The sequence below is a fragment of the Myotis brandtii genome, unplaced genomic scaffold (genome assembly GCF_000412655.1).
Source record: "Myotis brandtii unplaced genomic scaffold, ASM41265v1 scaffold561, whole genome shotgun sequence".
Classification (NCBI taxonomy): Eukaryota; Metazoa; Chordata; class Mammalia; order Chiroptera; family Vespertilionidae; genus Myotis; species Myotis brandtii.
In genome coordinates this window covers 629,430-645,755 of record NW_005370085.1, presented here as the reverse complement: position 1 = coordinate 645,755, position 16,326 = coordinate 629,430, and the positions used below count along the sequence as shown (strand labels likewise).

Here is a 16,326-nt window from a genome sequence, read left to right as displayed (position 1 = left end):
CCTGTCACTCCCCTCCCCTCCGGCTCCTGCCAGTGGGCTCCATGCTGAGCCTTTTGAGGGAGTCAGGGAATGAAGAAAAGGGCCAGTGTACTGTCTGTTGTCTGGTTGAGTTCCTACCTGAAGTGTCACAGCAGGTCCTGGAGTAGCGTTCAGTGCTGACAGGAGGAAGAATCCCGTTCCCGGCAGGTCACTGCCTGTGTGGGGTGTGCGGTTCTCCCAGGCGGCCTGGGTTTCCTCCCGCAGCCCAGAGAGCACGCTGGGAAGTGTGTGTCTGGAGGTCCCATCCGAGTGGGTGTGGGCGAGGCCCCGCCGTGGAGGGGTCCTGCCGGGCCTTTGCTGGCCGGGGCGGCTGCGGCACCCTGGCCCTGAACTGGAATAAGCGGGTTAAAATAATGACCTCACTTGTTTTTATTGGCCTTTCTTAAATATGTGGATCGCTCATGCTTATTTCAGTGTTTAATATTAGAAGTGTTTGGGTTTTTATTTAGAAGTTTGGTGATGTTTTTGTGACCAGAAATATGTTGCAGGATCCAACTCTTGTTTATATCAATTAGCCGAGGGTAAAACTGGTTTCCGTTTTGCTGAAATACAAATTCCTAATAACCGATCGATGGTTTTAGGTGAGCACCTACTATGCGTCACTGTGGGCAGGAGTTTGCCATAAGCTTCCTTTCTGGTGGGGAGGTGAGCTGTATTTTGGCAAGTGAGAGGCTTATTCTGCAAATATTATTTAAGTTCTAATTGGAATATACTTTTTAAAGCTTATGTAGAAGTGGCCTGAATGACCTAATGGTTTATTTATTTATTTTGTTAATCCTCACCAGAGACTCTTTCTTTGATTTTTAGAGCATGGAAGGGAGAGGGAGACAGAGGGGTTTATTACACAGTCTAGATATGGGCCGCTATTGGATATATGTATCAAAAATAGATTTTCTGTGGTTTGCCTTTTCACTCTTTTAATGAACACAGGTTCGTAATTTTAACTTTAATCCAGTTCACTGTATCCATGTCTTCTCTTATAGCTAGTGCTTCCTGTGTCCTGTTTAAGAACTCTTCCTCTGCTCCATGGTCATGAAAATGTTCTCCCATGTTTCCTTCTGGAAGCCTGTGTGCACCTTAGGTCTGTGATCCATTTCAAGTTAATTTTTTATCAGGAGCGAGTAGAGACCAAGGAGGAATTTTGCCCCAACATTAAAACCCAGTTGGCCCAGCACTGCATTGGAAAACGGCAATACACGTTCTGTAGTAGCACCGTCGTAAATTTGGGTCTCTAACACATGGCCAGGTCCTGGATCGTGTCACTGGCGGTCGGTCTGTGCTTGGAGCAGTGCCAGCGATTCCTGCAGCCTTAAGGGAAGTTGGCCGCCTGAGAGTGTGAGCTTCCTCGAGATGCTCCTGGCCGTCATTGTGGGTTCTTTGCATTTCTGTCTGACAGTTAGAACCAGCTTGTTCGTTTACACACACCATCTCCTGAGTTTTATCTTGGAGTCTCTTGAATCTATAGATCAATTTGGGGACAATTGAAATCTCAGTAATATTGAGTCTTGCAGACCATGAAATGTTGTGTCTCTGTGTAGCTTATTTTATCTCAGTAATATTTTGCATTTTCAGTGTATAAATTTTGAAATCTTTCGTTAGATTTATTTCTAAACTAGAGGCTCAGTGCACAAAATTCATGTACAGGCAGGGTCCCTGGTGGCTGCTGGCCGGGGCCTTCCTTCCATCTGCACTGCCCCTAGCGGTAAACTTCCGGTCTCCCGGTCAAACTCCTGAGGGGACACTGTGCATATTAGGCTTTTATATGCATAGAATATACTGATGTTCTTTGATGCTGTCACATGGTGTGGTTTTACTTCAATTTCCGATTGTTTGTTGCTAGCATACAAAATTACAGTTGACTCTTGTGTACTGACCTCGTACCGAGTAACCTTGACGCTTGCTCAGTGATGGTTGAGGTCTGCAGGTGCTCAGGGACTCAGTGCACACACAGTCCCAACCATCTGTACATTTTCTCTCCCCGACTTTATTGCATTTACACTGTGGTATGGTTTTTGTGAGCAGCTGTCACTATCACATTTTGAAATGAGAAAAAGTCCTTTTATGACATCGTGATAAAATAGTGGTTCTTATTTTTGGTTTAATGGCCACATTGGGAAAGTCAGCACCCATATGCTGGTCGCCAGCATTGAAAGCGTTTGGGAGCCTGGGGTTGGTTCGTCGTGCGGTGCTGCTCCTGAGCCTCCATTTGGTCACAGGAAGCCGCCTCAGGCCGGGGAACACTGTGACCCTTTAAGGTCCCTGGTACAGAGGTTTGGCCTGACAGTGGAGCTTTCAGGGGGACACACAGAACTCTGTGTGACACTAGATCAGTGATGGCGAACCTCTGACACGTGAACTCATTTTTTTGGCTGATTTTTCTTTGTTAAATGGCATTTAAATGTATAAAATAAATATCAAAAATGTAAGTCTTTGTTTTACTGTGGTTGCAAAGATCAAAAAACTTCTATATGTGACATGGCACCAGAGTTAAGTTGGCATGTCAGCATGAGCTCAAAAGGTTCGCCATCGCTGCACTGGTTCTTGCTGCCTGTCACGGCCCAGGCTCCCCCCAGCGCAGCCTCCCCCAAGGAGCCACGTCTGGCAGGACCAACAACAACGTAAACCAGAGCTCGGAGTTGCCGCTTGCCGGGTGGACGTGTTGCCCTAATGAGTCCTGACTAAGCGTAACCGTGGGAAACAGCCAAGGTTTCTGCCTTGAAACCTTTGGCAGAAACTCATGGGTTTCAGTTGGTGGTGAGCTGTATTTTGGCTCCGGCGTGTGTGGCACAAAGAGCCTGTGGCATTGTCTCCCAGGGCCTCTTGCTCCTGGGTAGCAGCAAGCCGAGCAGTCATCGGCCTCATTATAAACACAGAGAGGCTTGTGGCCTTGGCGTGCGGACTGTTTCCTGTTCTCTCTCTGGCATCAGAAGTTCAGTCTGGGGCCAAGTGCATCCTAGTGCCTGGAACCGAGGAAAGCAGTGCTGGCTCTTAGGATGGGAAGGCAGCTCAGTGACCGGGTGGTTCTGCTCCTACCCCTTCCCGTGCAGTACACGGAGGCCTCGGGGGGTGGGGAGAGGGAGGACACGGAGCCCTGGCTGTGCCGGCCCTGATCTCTGCCCGTGTAATCTCCCTGCAGTGGCCAGCCAGAGGCGACACTCCTCCGTGGCCCGGATCCACTCCATGACCATCGAGGCGCCCATCACCAAGGTGAGGAGTCTGTGGCCCGTCTCCACTGAGCAGACCACCCTTGTCCTCCCAGCAGATTGCTTCCCATGAGAACCAGGGGCCCGCACAGTAACAGCGCCCTCCTGGCCATGGAGCCCTCCCTCTGGAGAGAGGACGTGTGGCGGGAACAGCTGGCTGGTCTTGGGTTGGCCCTGAGCACCAGGCAGCCTGACTCAGGGTTGCTTTCCTGTTGCTTTGAAGGCTCTGACCCTCGTGTCTCTTCTTCCCATATTGCAGGTGATCAATATCATCAATGCTGCCCAGGAGAACAGTTCCATGCCTGTGTCGGAAGCCTTAGACCGCGTCCTGGAAATTCTGAGAACCTCGGAGCTGTATTCACCACCGTTCGGGGCTAAGGAAGAGGATCCTCACACCAAGGACCTCATTGGGGGCCTGATGTCCGTAAGTGCACTGGCCGGGCTGCGGCGGAGCTGCTGGTCCTGTTTGCCCCGTTATCTGTTCGTGGGCTGCTGCACAGGGCTCGCTGCACGCCTAGGCCACAGCCTCGCCCACCTGCCGCCTCACCCAGGGCTCAGCGTGGAGCAGAGGAGGGCAGACAGTCTGCTGAGCCAGGGCCCCATTTTTGCTTAGTGGTCCTACGAGCAATTTATTTAAATAAATCTTAATTGTTTTAAAGACTTTGAAAACAGGGGCAGAAAAAAAGAAAAATAAATGCTCGATGCTGCAGAAACAGGACAGGGCCCAGGTTCCCTCCAGACCCCCTGCCCAGGTCTGCGGCTTCACGGGGAGAAGGCCTTGTGCCGTGGGCTCGTGAGGCCCGTCTCGGATAGAGGTCTCCACGGGAAGAACTGTGTGGAAGACAGATCAGCCCGTCACTACCGTCACCTGTGTGTTGGTCAGAAATAAAACTTCCCTTCCCTCCCAGGTCCTGCTTTCTGAGGTCATCTGACATCTTAAACATTGGGCTTTAGCAGGTTCCGGTAGCCGCCTACAGCCCAATGTTATGACATCAGGACTGCAGAGAGACAGCGAGGTTCCGTAATGGGAATGTGTGTTGAGACTCATGTCTAACATGGGTCTGGCCTATAGACAGAGGCCCCCCAGCCTGTGGGGAGGCGGACAGTGACACAGGAGGAGGAGGGAGAGAGGCCTGCAGGAAAGAGGGGGGCTGCTATAGGGGCTGGGAGCAGCTCTCACCCAGGCTCTGCTGGGCGGAGTCGGAGTGCTTAGAGGGCCAGGGAGACTCTAGCTTTTTCTAGAGGACACGGAAGCCTGGTGTCCATTAGGGTGAGGAGGGTGGGGTGGGAAAAAGATGGGGAAGAGGGGCGTTGTCCCTAAGAAACCAAACAGTCTGAGTGCCAGCAGGAACGCCGGGCCTTGGGGCCTCCCTCTCAAGCTGCCCCCTCCCTCCCCCAGTCCTAGTGCCAGGCGATGGAAGGGAGGGCCCCTGGGGGGGTGTGAGGGAGAATCTGCCCTACTGCCCTCTGGGAGTGTCAAGTAAAGAACAGCAGTGACTTCTCTCTCTCGTTTCCTTGATTTTTATCAGGACGGTTTTCGAAGACTATCTGGTAATGAGTATACTCTCTCAACAAAAAGTACGTTTTCCTTTGTAATTTTTTTGATCATTAACATTACAGTCAAGTTTAAATGATAAAAATTAGTTTTCCCGATGGTTTGTCCTAAAAGCCCCGAAACAAAGCCCTGAGCCAGCACTGTGCCCTCAGGAGTGGTTCACGGGCAGAGCCTGCTGACACTGTCTCCCAATCACCCCTCCCCAGACCTGCATCAAATTTCGGGCAGCTTACTCGCCTCCGAGTCCCTTCACAATATCCCACCGCGGATAGCGGAGGCCATGGAAAACGATGACGACTGGGACTTTAATGTCTTTGAGCTGGAGACTGCCACTCAGAAGAGGTGAGCCCACCTGGCGCTCAGCGAACAGCTCGATGCCGAGGGCCGGAGCGGAGAAGCCCCCGAGGAGTGGGTTTTGCACAGAGCTGGTCCCTGGTCCCGGGCGGTGGGGGTCCGTGGGGAGCCAGGGAGGAGTGCCTGGTCACGACCCCGAGGAGACAGACTCTGGGAAGCGTGAAATGGAACAAGTGCTGACTTCTCCAAATGGCAGGGTTTTCCTGTAAAATACAGGCACTGATCTCCCCTGTAGGAGGTGATCTGCTGGGATCACAGCAAAGAGCCCCACTCAGAGCCTAGAACTAAAATGACAAATACACCAACACAACACGGCGGCTGTGTTGGCGACTGGTGTGCTGGCAGGCGAGGGCACTGGGACTGTGCCTTTACCATTGCACCTGCTGGGAGAGAACTGTTAACCAAGGGGGGGCTGGCTTGGCACACAGGAGGGGTGCCCCTCAGGTGGAGGCTCTGATGTGGGGGCAGGGCAGTCACAGGGGAGGTGCACTCCCGTGGGATCACCAGGAGACAGCGTCAGGTCACACCCCAATCTGGGTGAACTGTCCCCACGGCAGGTGGCCCCGACCTGGCAAAGACCGTGGAAAAGAAAACCCCATGGCAGACAGGTCTTTAAGCTCCTGGTTGACGCTCTAGTGACCAGCCTTTCACATAAAATCAGGCCAAGGCAGGTCGGCTCAGGCCCTGCCAGCCCATTGCCTCTGGGCACTGCCTCAGCAGAACCACATTTCTTGACCTTCGAACCAAAAGCCAGGTCAAGGATTGGCCAGTTGCTCACCCTCTAAGGCAGCGGTTCTCAACCTGTGGGTCGCGACCCCTTTGGGGCTCGAACGACCCTTTCACAGGGGTCGCCTAAGACCATCGGAAAACACATGTATAATTACATATTGTTTTTGTGATGAATCACTATGCTTTAATTATGTTCAATTTGTAACAATGAAAATACATCCTGCATATCAGATATTTACATGACGATTCATAACAGGAGCAACATTACAGTTATGAAGTAGCCACGAAAATAATTTTATGGTTGGGGGTCATCACAACATGAGGAACTGTATTAAAGGGTCACGGCATTAGGAAGGTTGAGAACCACTGCTCCAAGGGGAACCTCCTCGTACACGAGGCCAGCAGAGGGCGTATGACTGTCTGGCTCTTGTGTGGTCATTGAATCCAGGCAGGATACCCAGCGGGTGGCACAGGCACAAAGGAGAACGTGGGGTTCGAGGTGGCACCAGTTTAGCTTGGCTACAAACTTGCTGATTTTGAGGAACCGAGTGTAGCAGGCGTCCGAGCCCCCGCCCGGCTGTGGGGGCTCCCAGGAGGCAGGGCCCCGCTGCCTCGCCGGCTCTGGCATCTGACTCGGCTTCCATGCTGTGACGGTTTCTCCTTACAGGCCTTTGACTTTTCTTGGCCTCAAAATCTTCGCTCGCTTTGGGGTCTGTGAATTCTTGAAGTGCTCGGAGACGACGCTGCGGCTATGGCTGCAGATTATGGAAGCCAACTACCACTCCTCCAACCCCTACCACAACTCCACCCACGCTGCCGACGTGCTGCACGCCACTGCCTACTTCCTCTGCCAGGAGAGGATCAAGGTGCGCCGTGCGCCGTGTCTGCCTCCCCCAGTTCCACGCAGTGTGGCTGCTCAGGAGTGACCCCTGTGTGCGGCCACAGGGGCCCGCGCCGTGGCACAGGGAGTCACAGTGTCTGTTCACGTGACCCAGCTGTTCCATGGAAGCAGAGGACGGGCTGGTCCCCAGGGAGAAAGGCGGCAGGAACAGGAGGGGCTGTGCACTGGGCTTTCACTCTGAACCTAGAAGCAAGTACTGCCAACTCAGTGTTGGCTGTTGCCGCTTTAGGGCCCCCTTGCGTCCCCCCAAAGTCAGGGAGCGGACGAGGGCACGTCTGGCACCTGGGCGTGTTGAGCAGATGTTAGTTCCTCACCCTGCAGGGCAAACCTCAGAGCCGGGTTTTTGTTTTTAAAGAAAGCTCATTCCCCAGGCCCGGGTAGAACAGGAGTCCCGAGGGAGCACTGTCATGGACAGAATACAGAGCAGCATGTAAGACCCCACGTTCTGCTGTAACTTCCTGCTTCTGAACTGCTCTATAGAGAACACGTGCGCATTCAGAACGCTAACTGAAAACACTTCTAACGCGTCAACTAAGATAATTCACATCGTGCCGTTCAGCCATTCACGCCTCTCCGCTGAGGACACCTGTGTTGGGGCAAGTCCTTAACTTGTGTGAGTGACAGTCGGTAACGTTCCCTAAAAAACATGCACAGATACAACTTTCACAGTTGCAACAGGGAAGCTGGGTTTGCTCAACAAGACGCTTTTCTCAGAAATCTGAGCTACTCTTACCGTAAAGTAACAGGGCAGGAAGAGAGCTATGCAGAGTCCTTGCTCGGTGCCATGCGTTTCTAAAAGGTCTCTCCTTTTCAGCAAGCATTAGACTCAGTGGATGAGGCCGCTGCCCTCATCGCAGCCGCCGTCCACGACCTGGACCACCCGGGGAGGACCAACCTCTCCCTGTGCAACGCGGGCAGCGCGCTGGCCGTGCTGTACAACGACTGTGCCGTGTTGGAGAGCCACCACGCGGCCCTGGCCTTCCAGCTGACCGCCAGGGAGGACAGGAGCAACATCTTCAAGAACGTGGAGAGGTGAGGGTAACAAGAAAGGGTGTTGGTCCCTCTGTCTCTCTCTTCACACAGCTTTATTGGGGTAAGTTCACACACTCTACCAGTGATGGCGAACCTATGACATGCGTGTTCAGAGGTGACACGCGAACTCATTTTTTTGGTTGATTTTTCTTTGTTAAATGGCATTTAAATATATAAAATAAATATCAAAAATGTAAGTCTTTGTTTTACTATGGTTGCAAATATCAAAAAATTTCTGTATGTGACACGGCACCAGAGTTAAGTTAGGGTTTTTCAAAATGCTGGCACGCCGAGCTCAAAAGGTTCGCCGTCACTGCTCACCCATTTGGAGTGCATGATGGTCTTTATTCAGAGTAATGCAGCCTGACCACCATCACTTTTAGGACATTTTCATCCTCCTCTCAAAATATCAAACTCAGCTTAGCCGGTTTGGCTTAGTGCACAGAGCATCGGCCTGTGGACTGGAGGGTCCCGGGTTCGATTCTGGTCAAGGGCACATACCTTGGTTGTAGGCTCCTCCTCAGGCCAAGCCCTGATCAGGGCTCATGCTGGAGGCAACCAATTGATGTGATTCACATCGATGTTTCTCTCTGTCTTTCCCTCTCTCTCCATTCACCCTAACAATCAATGGAAAAATATCGAGTGAGGATTAAAATACACAAATGAAAACATCAAACTCATCAGCAGTCACTCCTCACTCACCCAGCCCTCCAGCCTGAGGCCACCACTGACCAGTTCCGTCTCCATAGATTGGCCAGTTCTGGACATTCTAGTGAAGGGGGGCATCTCACTGGGTGGGCTTTGTGGCTGGCTCCTTCCACTTAGAGCAGCTCCTTTGCATCCTGACACTTGCAGACAAGGAAGAGGAATGCTGACCTCGGGAGCCTTAGACATTCAGAGCGCCTGTCACCTGCCGGGGACACTCCCTCTGCCCAGCAAGCATCTCCTCGGTCCACACGTCACTTCCCTGGCCCCGCACACTCATTACTCGGTCCCAAGTCTCTTTTGTAGCACTTACCACATTTTTCATTATTTGTCTAATGTCTGATTCAATTTTTTAAAAATATATTTATTGATTTTTTTACAGAGAGGAAGGGAGAGGGATAGAGAGTAAGAAACATCGATGAGAGAGAAACATCAATCAGCTGCCTCCTGCACACCCCCTACTGGGGATGTGCCCGCAACCAAGGTATCGAACCTGGGACCCTTCAGTCCCCAGGCCGACGCTCTATCCACTGAGCGAAACCAGTTAGGGCTGATTCAATTCGTTTTAGAAATTTGATTGACTAGAGGCCCAGTGCACAAAAATTCGTGCACTCGGGGGGTCCCTCAGCCCAGCCTGCACCCTCTTGCAGGCTGGGAACCCTCGCTCCTTACTGCCCATCTGCTCGCTGCTCCTTAGCAATGCCTTGGAGGCGGGAGAGGCTCCTGCCACCAGCCGCTGCACTCGCCCAGCTTCTGGCTGAGCAGTGCTCCCTGTGGGAATGCACTGACCATCAAGGGGCAGCTCCTGTGTTGAGCATCTGCCCCCTGGTGGTCAGTATGCATCATAGCGACCAGTCGTTCCGCCATTCAGTTGATTTGCATATTACCCTTTTATTATATAGGATAGGATTTTAGAGAGACATCCATTTGTTGTTCCACTTATTGATGCACTCATTGATTTTTTTTGTATGTGCCCTGACCGGGATCAAACCTGAGCCTTGGCGTATGGGATGACGCTCTAACCAGCAGAGCTCCCAGCAGGGCTGAGCAGATTCCTAAGCTCTGTAAGATCATGGGGCCTTTTGTTCACCACTGGCCCCTTGGTGTCTAGTGATAGAGACTGAACATCAGGGAAGAAGGAAAATGTATTCTGTCACGAAGAATATAGGGGTGGGCAAAAGTAAGTTTATTTTTGTATGTCTATTTGTTAATTATGGTATTACTAGAGGCCCGGGGCACGAGATTTGTGCACTGGGGGGGGGGGGGGCCCCTCAGCCCAGCCTGTGCCCTTTTGCAATCCGGGACCCCTTGGGGGATGTCTGCCGGGGATCGCGCCTAAGCCAGCAGTCACACATCCCTCTTGCAGTCTGGGGATCTCGCAGTTCGGGACCCCTCGCTCCTTACCACCCGCCTATAGCGGAAGCAGGAGAGGCTCACACCACCACTGCTGCACTTGCTAGCTGTGAGCCTGGCTTCTGGCTGAGCAGCGCTCCCAGGGCGGGGGGGGGGGGGGACCCTCAGCCCGGCCTATGCCCTCTCACAGTCCGGGAGCCCTCAGGGGATGTCAGACATCCCTCTCGCAGTCTGGGGCTCTCGCAGTCCAGGACCCCTCACTCCTTACCGCCACCTGCAGCGGAGGCAGGAGAGGCTCCCACCACTGCAGCTGCGCTCGCCAGCCATGAGCCTGGCTTCTGGCTGAGCGGTGCTCCCCCTGTGGGAGCGCACTGACCACCAGGGGGCAGTTCCTGCATTGAGCATCTGCCCCCGTGGTGGTCAGTGTGCGTCATAGCGACCAGTTGTTCCACTGTTTGGTCGATTTGCATATTATGCTTTTATTATATAGGATTTCCCATATGAACAACTATACTTAAAGTATGTATCCATTTGGGTTTTTGAGGAAAGTTTTAATGCGGATTTTATAAAAAGGAGACTCCTGATTGTACTAAACTCCCCTTTGCCACGTTCTAGCATTTCAGAGTGGATTTAAAGTAGGTTTTATTCAGAGACACTTGTGTGTGGATGTGTACAGACCCGTCACCTCTGGAAAAGTACACAAGGCCCTGATAACGGACTGTTTCTGGGGAAAGGAACGGAATGACCGCACCGTTCTCTGCACCTTTTGAGTTTTTAATGGTATGGTTTGCGTCCTCAGAAAATAGAAATTTGAAAGTAATGAGAAGCCAGTGCTGGGAAGAGGCGTGGAGCACTCCCTGGCCGTGCTGAGCCCTCAGGGCTGAGTTTCTGGGCACGAAAGCCGCTGGGTCCTCTGTGGGCACATTCATAACCACGGGCCCCATGTTCAGCGAGACCGGGCTCTGCTCACCCGGCTGCGTCCCTTCTCTGTTCTGAGAACTGGGTGCCTGACCGGGATGACAGCGTCGTGGACACTGCATCTGGAAGGTCTTGCCTTAAGATTCTGATTTTAGCTTCTGTTGGGGCGCTCGCCTGTAACCTCCATTCTTCTGAAGTGCGCCTCCCAGTGATGTCAGGACTGTAGCTCCAGGGACACACATGCCAGGTCACATTCCTGTCCGGTCTGGGTGTGTGATCTCAGCGGCCTCTTGTTTGTCGTCTGAAACAGGAATGATTACCGGACACTGCGCCAGGCCATCATCGACATGGTCTTGGCCACAGAGATGACCAGGCACTTCGAGCACATCAATAAGTTTGTCAACAGCGTTGTCAAGCCCTTGGCAGAGCTGGAGGAGAGCGAGGTGAGGGGGACTGGCTGCCACGCGACCTGTGCGAGGCTCCTCCGTGGTGTTGGTTCCTGGAGTTTATTCTGTCAGTCCTCACGGTGGATCTAGTGGAGTAGATTTTACAAAAAAGCACCGATTCTTTCCTGGACCCTCTTCCTCTGAGGCCGCTGTCTGCCCACCACCTCGCCCTGTGCACTGAAGCCCTTGCTACCAGCCTTTCCCACCGCAGCCCAGCCCCCACCAGTACCCCGTCTGTGAGGCTAGGACCCCAGTTTACTTCTGCGCTCCTGTGTGTCTCCCTGGCTTTCTGGCTTATTACCCTTCGCACGTCCTGTCAAGGACTCGGCTCCCTTCACCTGGTCTCCCTGTCTGTCAGCCTCTGACAACCCCCTTCCCAAGGACAAGGGTTTAGACGCCCCTGCCCTGCCCCCAGGACAGAGTTGGTTGTGGCCTGTACCTGCTCCCCGCCTGCCACAGAGAGAAGTCACATGCAGTGCCTCGTGCTCACAGTGGGGCCGGGCCCACGCTGATCGCTCTAAACGTCCATGTTCCAGGGGAGTGAGCCAAACCCTCGTGACGTAGACACGATGCTCCGGTCTCCAGAGAACCGGACTCTGATCAAGCGGATGATGATCAAGTGGATGATGTTCAAGTGCGCGGACGTGTCCAACCCCTGCCGGCCCTTGGAGCAGTGCATCGAGTGGGCTGCACGCATCTCGGAGGAGTATTTTTCTCAGGTAAGACACTGCCTCTTAAGTGCCTCAATTTCCACTTCCCTGTGGTGGGAGCCGTATCTGTGGGGGTGGCAGTAGATTCGCTCTCACAGGTCACAGCCTCTCAGTTCTGAGAGCACAGCTTACACCCTATTCACTGACCTGTCTCAGCACCGAGGAGCCCGTCCCCGCACCACAGCCCGCGCTGACGGCCTTGAGGGTGCAGAGGGTGCGGCGCTGTTACTCTGTTGAGGACCCGAGACCCTGGACAAGGACACAGGTCGTCAGGACCTACTTTAACGGGTGCGAAGGGCCACTGCCACTTCTCACGGTCAGTGGGTCCAGCCTGGCCTGCACTTGGGAAATATTTTCAGGGTGTAGCGATGTAAAGCACATCAGTTCAGTGCAGGAGAGCAGAGAGGGTCAGCGGAACAGAAAACATTTCCAAAGTCCAAATAATGTTAAACACCCTCTTTTTAAAAAAATATATATTTTATTGATTTTTTTACAGAAAGAAAGGGAGAGGGATAGAGAGTTAGAAACATCGATGAGAGAGAAACATCGATCAGCTGCCTCCTGTACACTCCCCACTGGGGATGTGCCCGCAATCAAGGTACATGCCCTTGACCGGAATTGAACCCGGGACCCTTCAGTCCACAGGCTGACGCTCTATCCGCTGAGCCAAACCAGTTAGGGCTAAACACCCTCTTTTTTATGAACAACACAAAATTCCTTAATCTGACGACTGTTCCAACATGCACCAGCCAAAATCCCGTGGCCGTGCCAGTCCCCGCATTTCTTTCTCTCCCTCTTGATTTTCTGTTCCTACTGATCCTCAGGCCACCTTTCCCTCCCTCCTGTCAGTGGATGTACGGTGACCTCGCCACACCCAGTGGCTAATTTCTCCTGGATCCTCCCAGTAAATCCTGATCAGCACTGGCAGCTTCCGTGTTCTATGTCTGTCTCTGGCGGCAGGAGGCAGGGAAGGGCTTGTACATAAAATCTGTAGTTCTGGGCAGTGATGTGCTAGCCTCTCTCCCTGCTCACCCACAGCAGCGCCCAGTCCTGCTAAGTGCCCTGTACAAGGGCACCATTTTTACCTTACGGAGATGCACAGGTAGCATTGTCTTATGGTCCAGCATGCCGCACAGGCTGGTAGCGTAGGTGCGCTCTGTGACCTTCTCCTAAGGACACATGACTGCATATAAAGTGCTTCACCTCCGAGCTGATGTTTGTTCTGTTTTGCGGCACGTTATCTCGGGGTGTTCAGAATCTTTCCAGATAAGATAACGTGGCCGGAGACGAGAACAGCCACCAGACCCCATGCTGTGAGGGGCTGTGTCTCACTCACCCCTGCGTCCCGTGGCAGGCGCTGGGACAGTGGCTGCGGGGAGGGTGGCAGCTAGTGGGCGCAGGTGCCATTCGGAATCTTAACGGAGGAGCTTCGGCAGGAGGCTTTCAGGTGCTGAGAATGTGGGTGGGGTGTCCCGAGGCCCTCCTGGCAGAGCCGGCCCCACTTGGGGAACAACTTGGAATCTGGTGGCAGGGGCTCCCAGTCGGCTTCTCACCACTAGCTCCCTGGGCTCTAGGAGTGGAGCAGACACCGAGACTCATAATTCTGGCATTTCTGCTCTGCAGACCGAAGAAGAAAAGAAGCTGGACTTACCTGTGGCGATGCCAGCTTTTGACCGAAACACCTGCAGCATCCCCAAGTCCCAGATCTCCTTCATCGACTACTTCGTCACAGACATGTACCATGCTTGGGACGGTAAGGACTCTTAGAGGACTTTTCCCAGATGTCAGGACAGCGCAGCAAGTAGCGAGTGCTATATTCTGTATGTGACTCCAGGTCATGCTTGGGGCTTACACTTTCCAGAAAGACTGAGATGAACAAGCTGTCGCCCGGGCCCTGAGGCCGGGGCATGTGCACATCCTCATTAACTGCCCTCCAAGGGGCGGTTGTCATGCCAGTTTCAGAGGTGAGAGACGAACTGGGGCCACACAGAGAGTAGCAGAGAAACTAGGATTCACAACCACGAACACTGACTCCACACCCCACGGTGTTCCTGGAGCCATTTGCTCCAGCCGCTGCCCTGACAGAGGCACATCCTTTTCCGCAAAGGGGCCCCTCTGGGAACCTGCTCTGCCCGCCATGGGACCGCACTTGGGGGAAGGGCTGCAGGGCGGGCAGGCAGATGTGGTCTGCAGTGCAAGGGGTGGGAGCACCCACAGGAGAGGGACTCGCAGCCTGCTGTCTCCTGGCATCGCCGTAAGGTGGGGCTCTCGGTGCTTTGTTCCTGACAGCCCAGCCCCAAAGGTGCTGATTACGGTAAATTTAGCAGACGTGCCCCGTTTTACTGATCGGAGTTGTGAGCTGAGCAAGTCCTAGAGGAGCTGCTGGCAGGAGTGCAGGGCTTGCCTTTAGCACACGTGGGCGCTGAGCATCCTGCAGATGCCAGTCCTCCCTCCTTCCGAACGCTCTCTCCTTAGAAAGTCCGAGCCTCTAAGCTGAGGCTGTGAGAAGATCTCACACTCCCCTGTTTCTTCAGACTTTGTGGACCTACAGGAGTTACTGCAGCATCTGGACAACAATTTTAAATACTGGAAAGGACTCGACGAAATGAAGCTGCGGGGCGTCCGACCACCTCTGGAACCAAAATAGTATGTGAACCCTCTTCCTTGTTTTTTTAAAATATATTTTATTGATTTCAGAGAGGAAGGGAGATGGAGAGAGAGAAATATCAATGATAAGAGATTATCATTGATCAGCTGCCTCCTGCACGCCCTCCACTGGAGATTGAGCCCACAACCCAGATAGATGCCTTGACTGGGAAATGAACCATGACCTCCTGGGCCATAGGTTGACGCTCAACCACTGGGCCACGCTGGTTGGGCTTCCTTGGTTTTATCAGTATCACACAGAATAAGAAAGGAGGCAGTTGTGTCGTCAGTGAGAGCCACATTTTGTAGCCAACATTGACCTCAGACTCATTGTGGGCAGAGGGTTCCTGCCTTTACCACTATCACGCTCACTCACCTCCTACACCTCTGCCACCTCGATTCTCACCCTCATGGTGAAAAGGGGTGTAGGTGGTAAAGTCCATAGTGAGGGTGAAGGTGATAAAGTTAGTTCAGGTCAAGATGAAGGATGTGAAAATGGTGAATCTCAAGGTGCTGAAAGTCATTGTGAAGGTCAAGTTGAAAGCAGCAAAGGTAAGGAGATGGAGGGGTCAAATGTGGTCAAGGTGAAAATGGAAAAGTTCAATTGAGGATGAAAGTGAGGGAGTAAAGGTGATACAGGTAAAGGTGAAGGAAGAGAAGGTAGTAGTGAAGTTGAGGATGAAGGTAGAGGTAGTGAATGTGATGTTGAAGGTGGCAACAGTGGAGGAGGTGGGGTAAAGCTGTGCAGGTCAAGACGAAGAAGGCAATGGTGGTGAATCTCAAGGGGCAGGTAGTGAAGGTGAACTTTGCCAGTGAAGGAGGTGGTTGAAGGTCAATGTGAAGTGGCCACGGTGAAAATGTAGGTGGTAAAAAGGTGAAGGTGGTAAGGTCAAGGTGAAAGTGGTTAAGTTCAAAGTGAGGGCAAAGGTGGTGAAAGTCAAGTGCAACAAAGGTTGCCGTGGATGAGGAAGAGTGTGAAGGTAGTGTCAAGAGGAAGGTTGCAGCAGTGAAAGAGGTGAGTGAAAGGGAAGGCAGTGAAGATCAAGTACAGGGGTTCTCAACCTGTGGGTCGCGACTCCTTTGGGGGTCGAACAATCCTTTCACAGGGGTCGCCTAAGACCATCGGAAAACACATATAATTACATATTGTTTTTGTTAATCACTATGCTTTAATTATGTTCAATTTGTAACAATGAAAATACATCCGGCATATCAGATATTTACATGGCGATTCATAACAGTAGCACCATGACAGTTATGAAGTAGCAACAAAAATAATTTTATGGTTGGGGGTCACCACAACATGAGGAACTGTATGAAAGGGTCGCGGCATTAGGAAGGTTGAGAACCACTGATCAAGTAGCAGGTGGAAAAGATAAAAGATGGTGAATATGAAATTCAAAGTGAGGGTGAAGGTAGTGAAAATAGTAAAATTGTGGTGGAAGGTGATGGTGGTGAAATGATCAAGGTGAAGATATAGGTGGCATCAGGGAAGGAATTGGGTGAAGGTGGTGAATTCAAAGGGTAAAGATGATGAAGGTGTAGATGGTGAAAATGGTAAGGAAGGTGATGATGGGGCAGGTGGTGAAGTTGATATGCAAAGATGAAGGCGGTAAATGTGAAGGTGAAGGGGGTAAAAGTAGTGAAACTCAGGTAACAGTGGTGCAGGTCAAGGGAATGGTGAAGTTCAAGGTGAGGGTGAGGATGAAGATGGTGAAGGTTGCAAAGGCAAAGG

At 52.4% G+C, this 16,326-nt stretch overlaps 1 protein-coding gene and 1 long non-coding RNA gene across 10 annotated transcripts in view; one reads left to right on the top strand and one right to left on the bottom strand.

The window, feature by feature from the left end:
* Positions 1-14,622, top strand: part of PDE8A (phosphodiesterase 8A) — a 140,539-nt gene extending 125,917 nt beyond the window's left edge. For 2 of the 7 annotated variants that reach the window (XM_014549601.1, XM_014549602.1), the window contains 10 exons: positions 3,176-3,246; positions 3,502-3,666; positions 4,772-4,820; positions 5,004-5,139; positions 6,548-6,746; positions 7,596-7,813; positions 11,100-11,232; positions 11,772-11,954; positions 13,569-13,698; positions 14,480-14,618. In XM_014549601.1, the coding sequence (XP_014405087.1) occupies positions 3,176-3,246; positions 3,502-3,666; positions 4,772-4,820; positions 5,004-5,139; positions 6,548-6,746; positions 7,596-7,813; positions 11,100-11,232; positions 11,772-11,954; positions 13,569-13,698; positions 14,480-14,592 (1,397 nt within the window). In that variant the 3' untranslated portion in view covers positions 14,593-14,618. Of the gene's footprint in view, positions 1-3,175; positions 3,247-3,501; positions 3,667-4,771; positions 4,821-5,003; positions 5,140-6,547; positions 6,747-7,595; positions 7,814-11,099; positions 11,233-11,771; positions 11,955-13,568; positions 13,699-14,420 lie in introns of all 7 variants that reach the window. The other 5 variants (XM_014549598.1, XM_014549596.1, XM_014549599.1 and 2 more) reach the window with 5 other exon arrangements.
* The window catches only part of LOC102250666, a 44,192-nt gene that overhangs the window by 3,085 nt on the left and 24,781 nt on the right, over positions 1-16,326 (bottom strand). For 2 of the 3 annotated variants that reach the window (XR_001364472.1, XR_314279.2), the window contains exon 1: positions 118-365. The exons of the other annotated variant lie outside the window; for it this stretch is intronic. This is a non-coding gene — a long non-coding RNA (uncharacterized LOC102250666). Of the gene's footprint in view, positions 1-117; positions 366-16,326 lie in introns of those variants that run through there. 3 annotated transcript variants of the gene reach the window in all.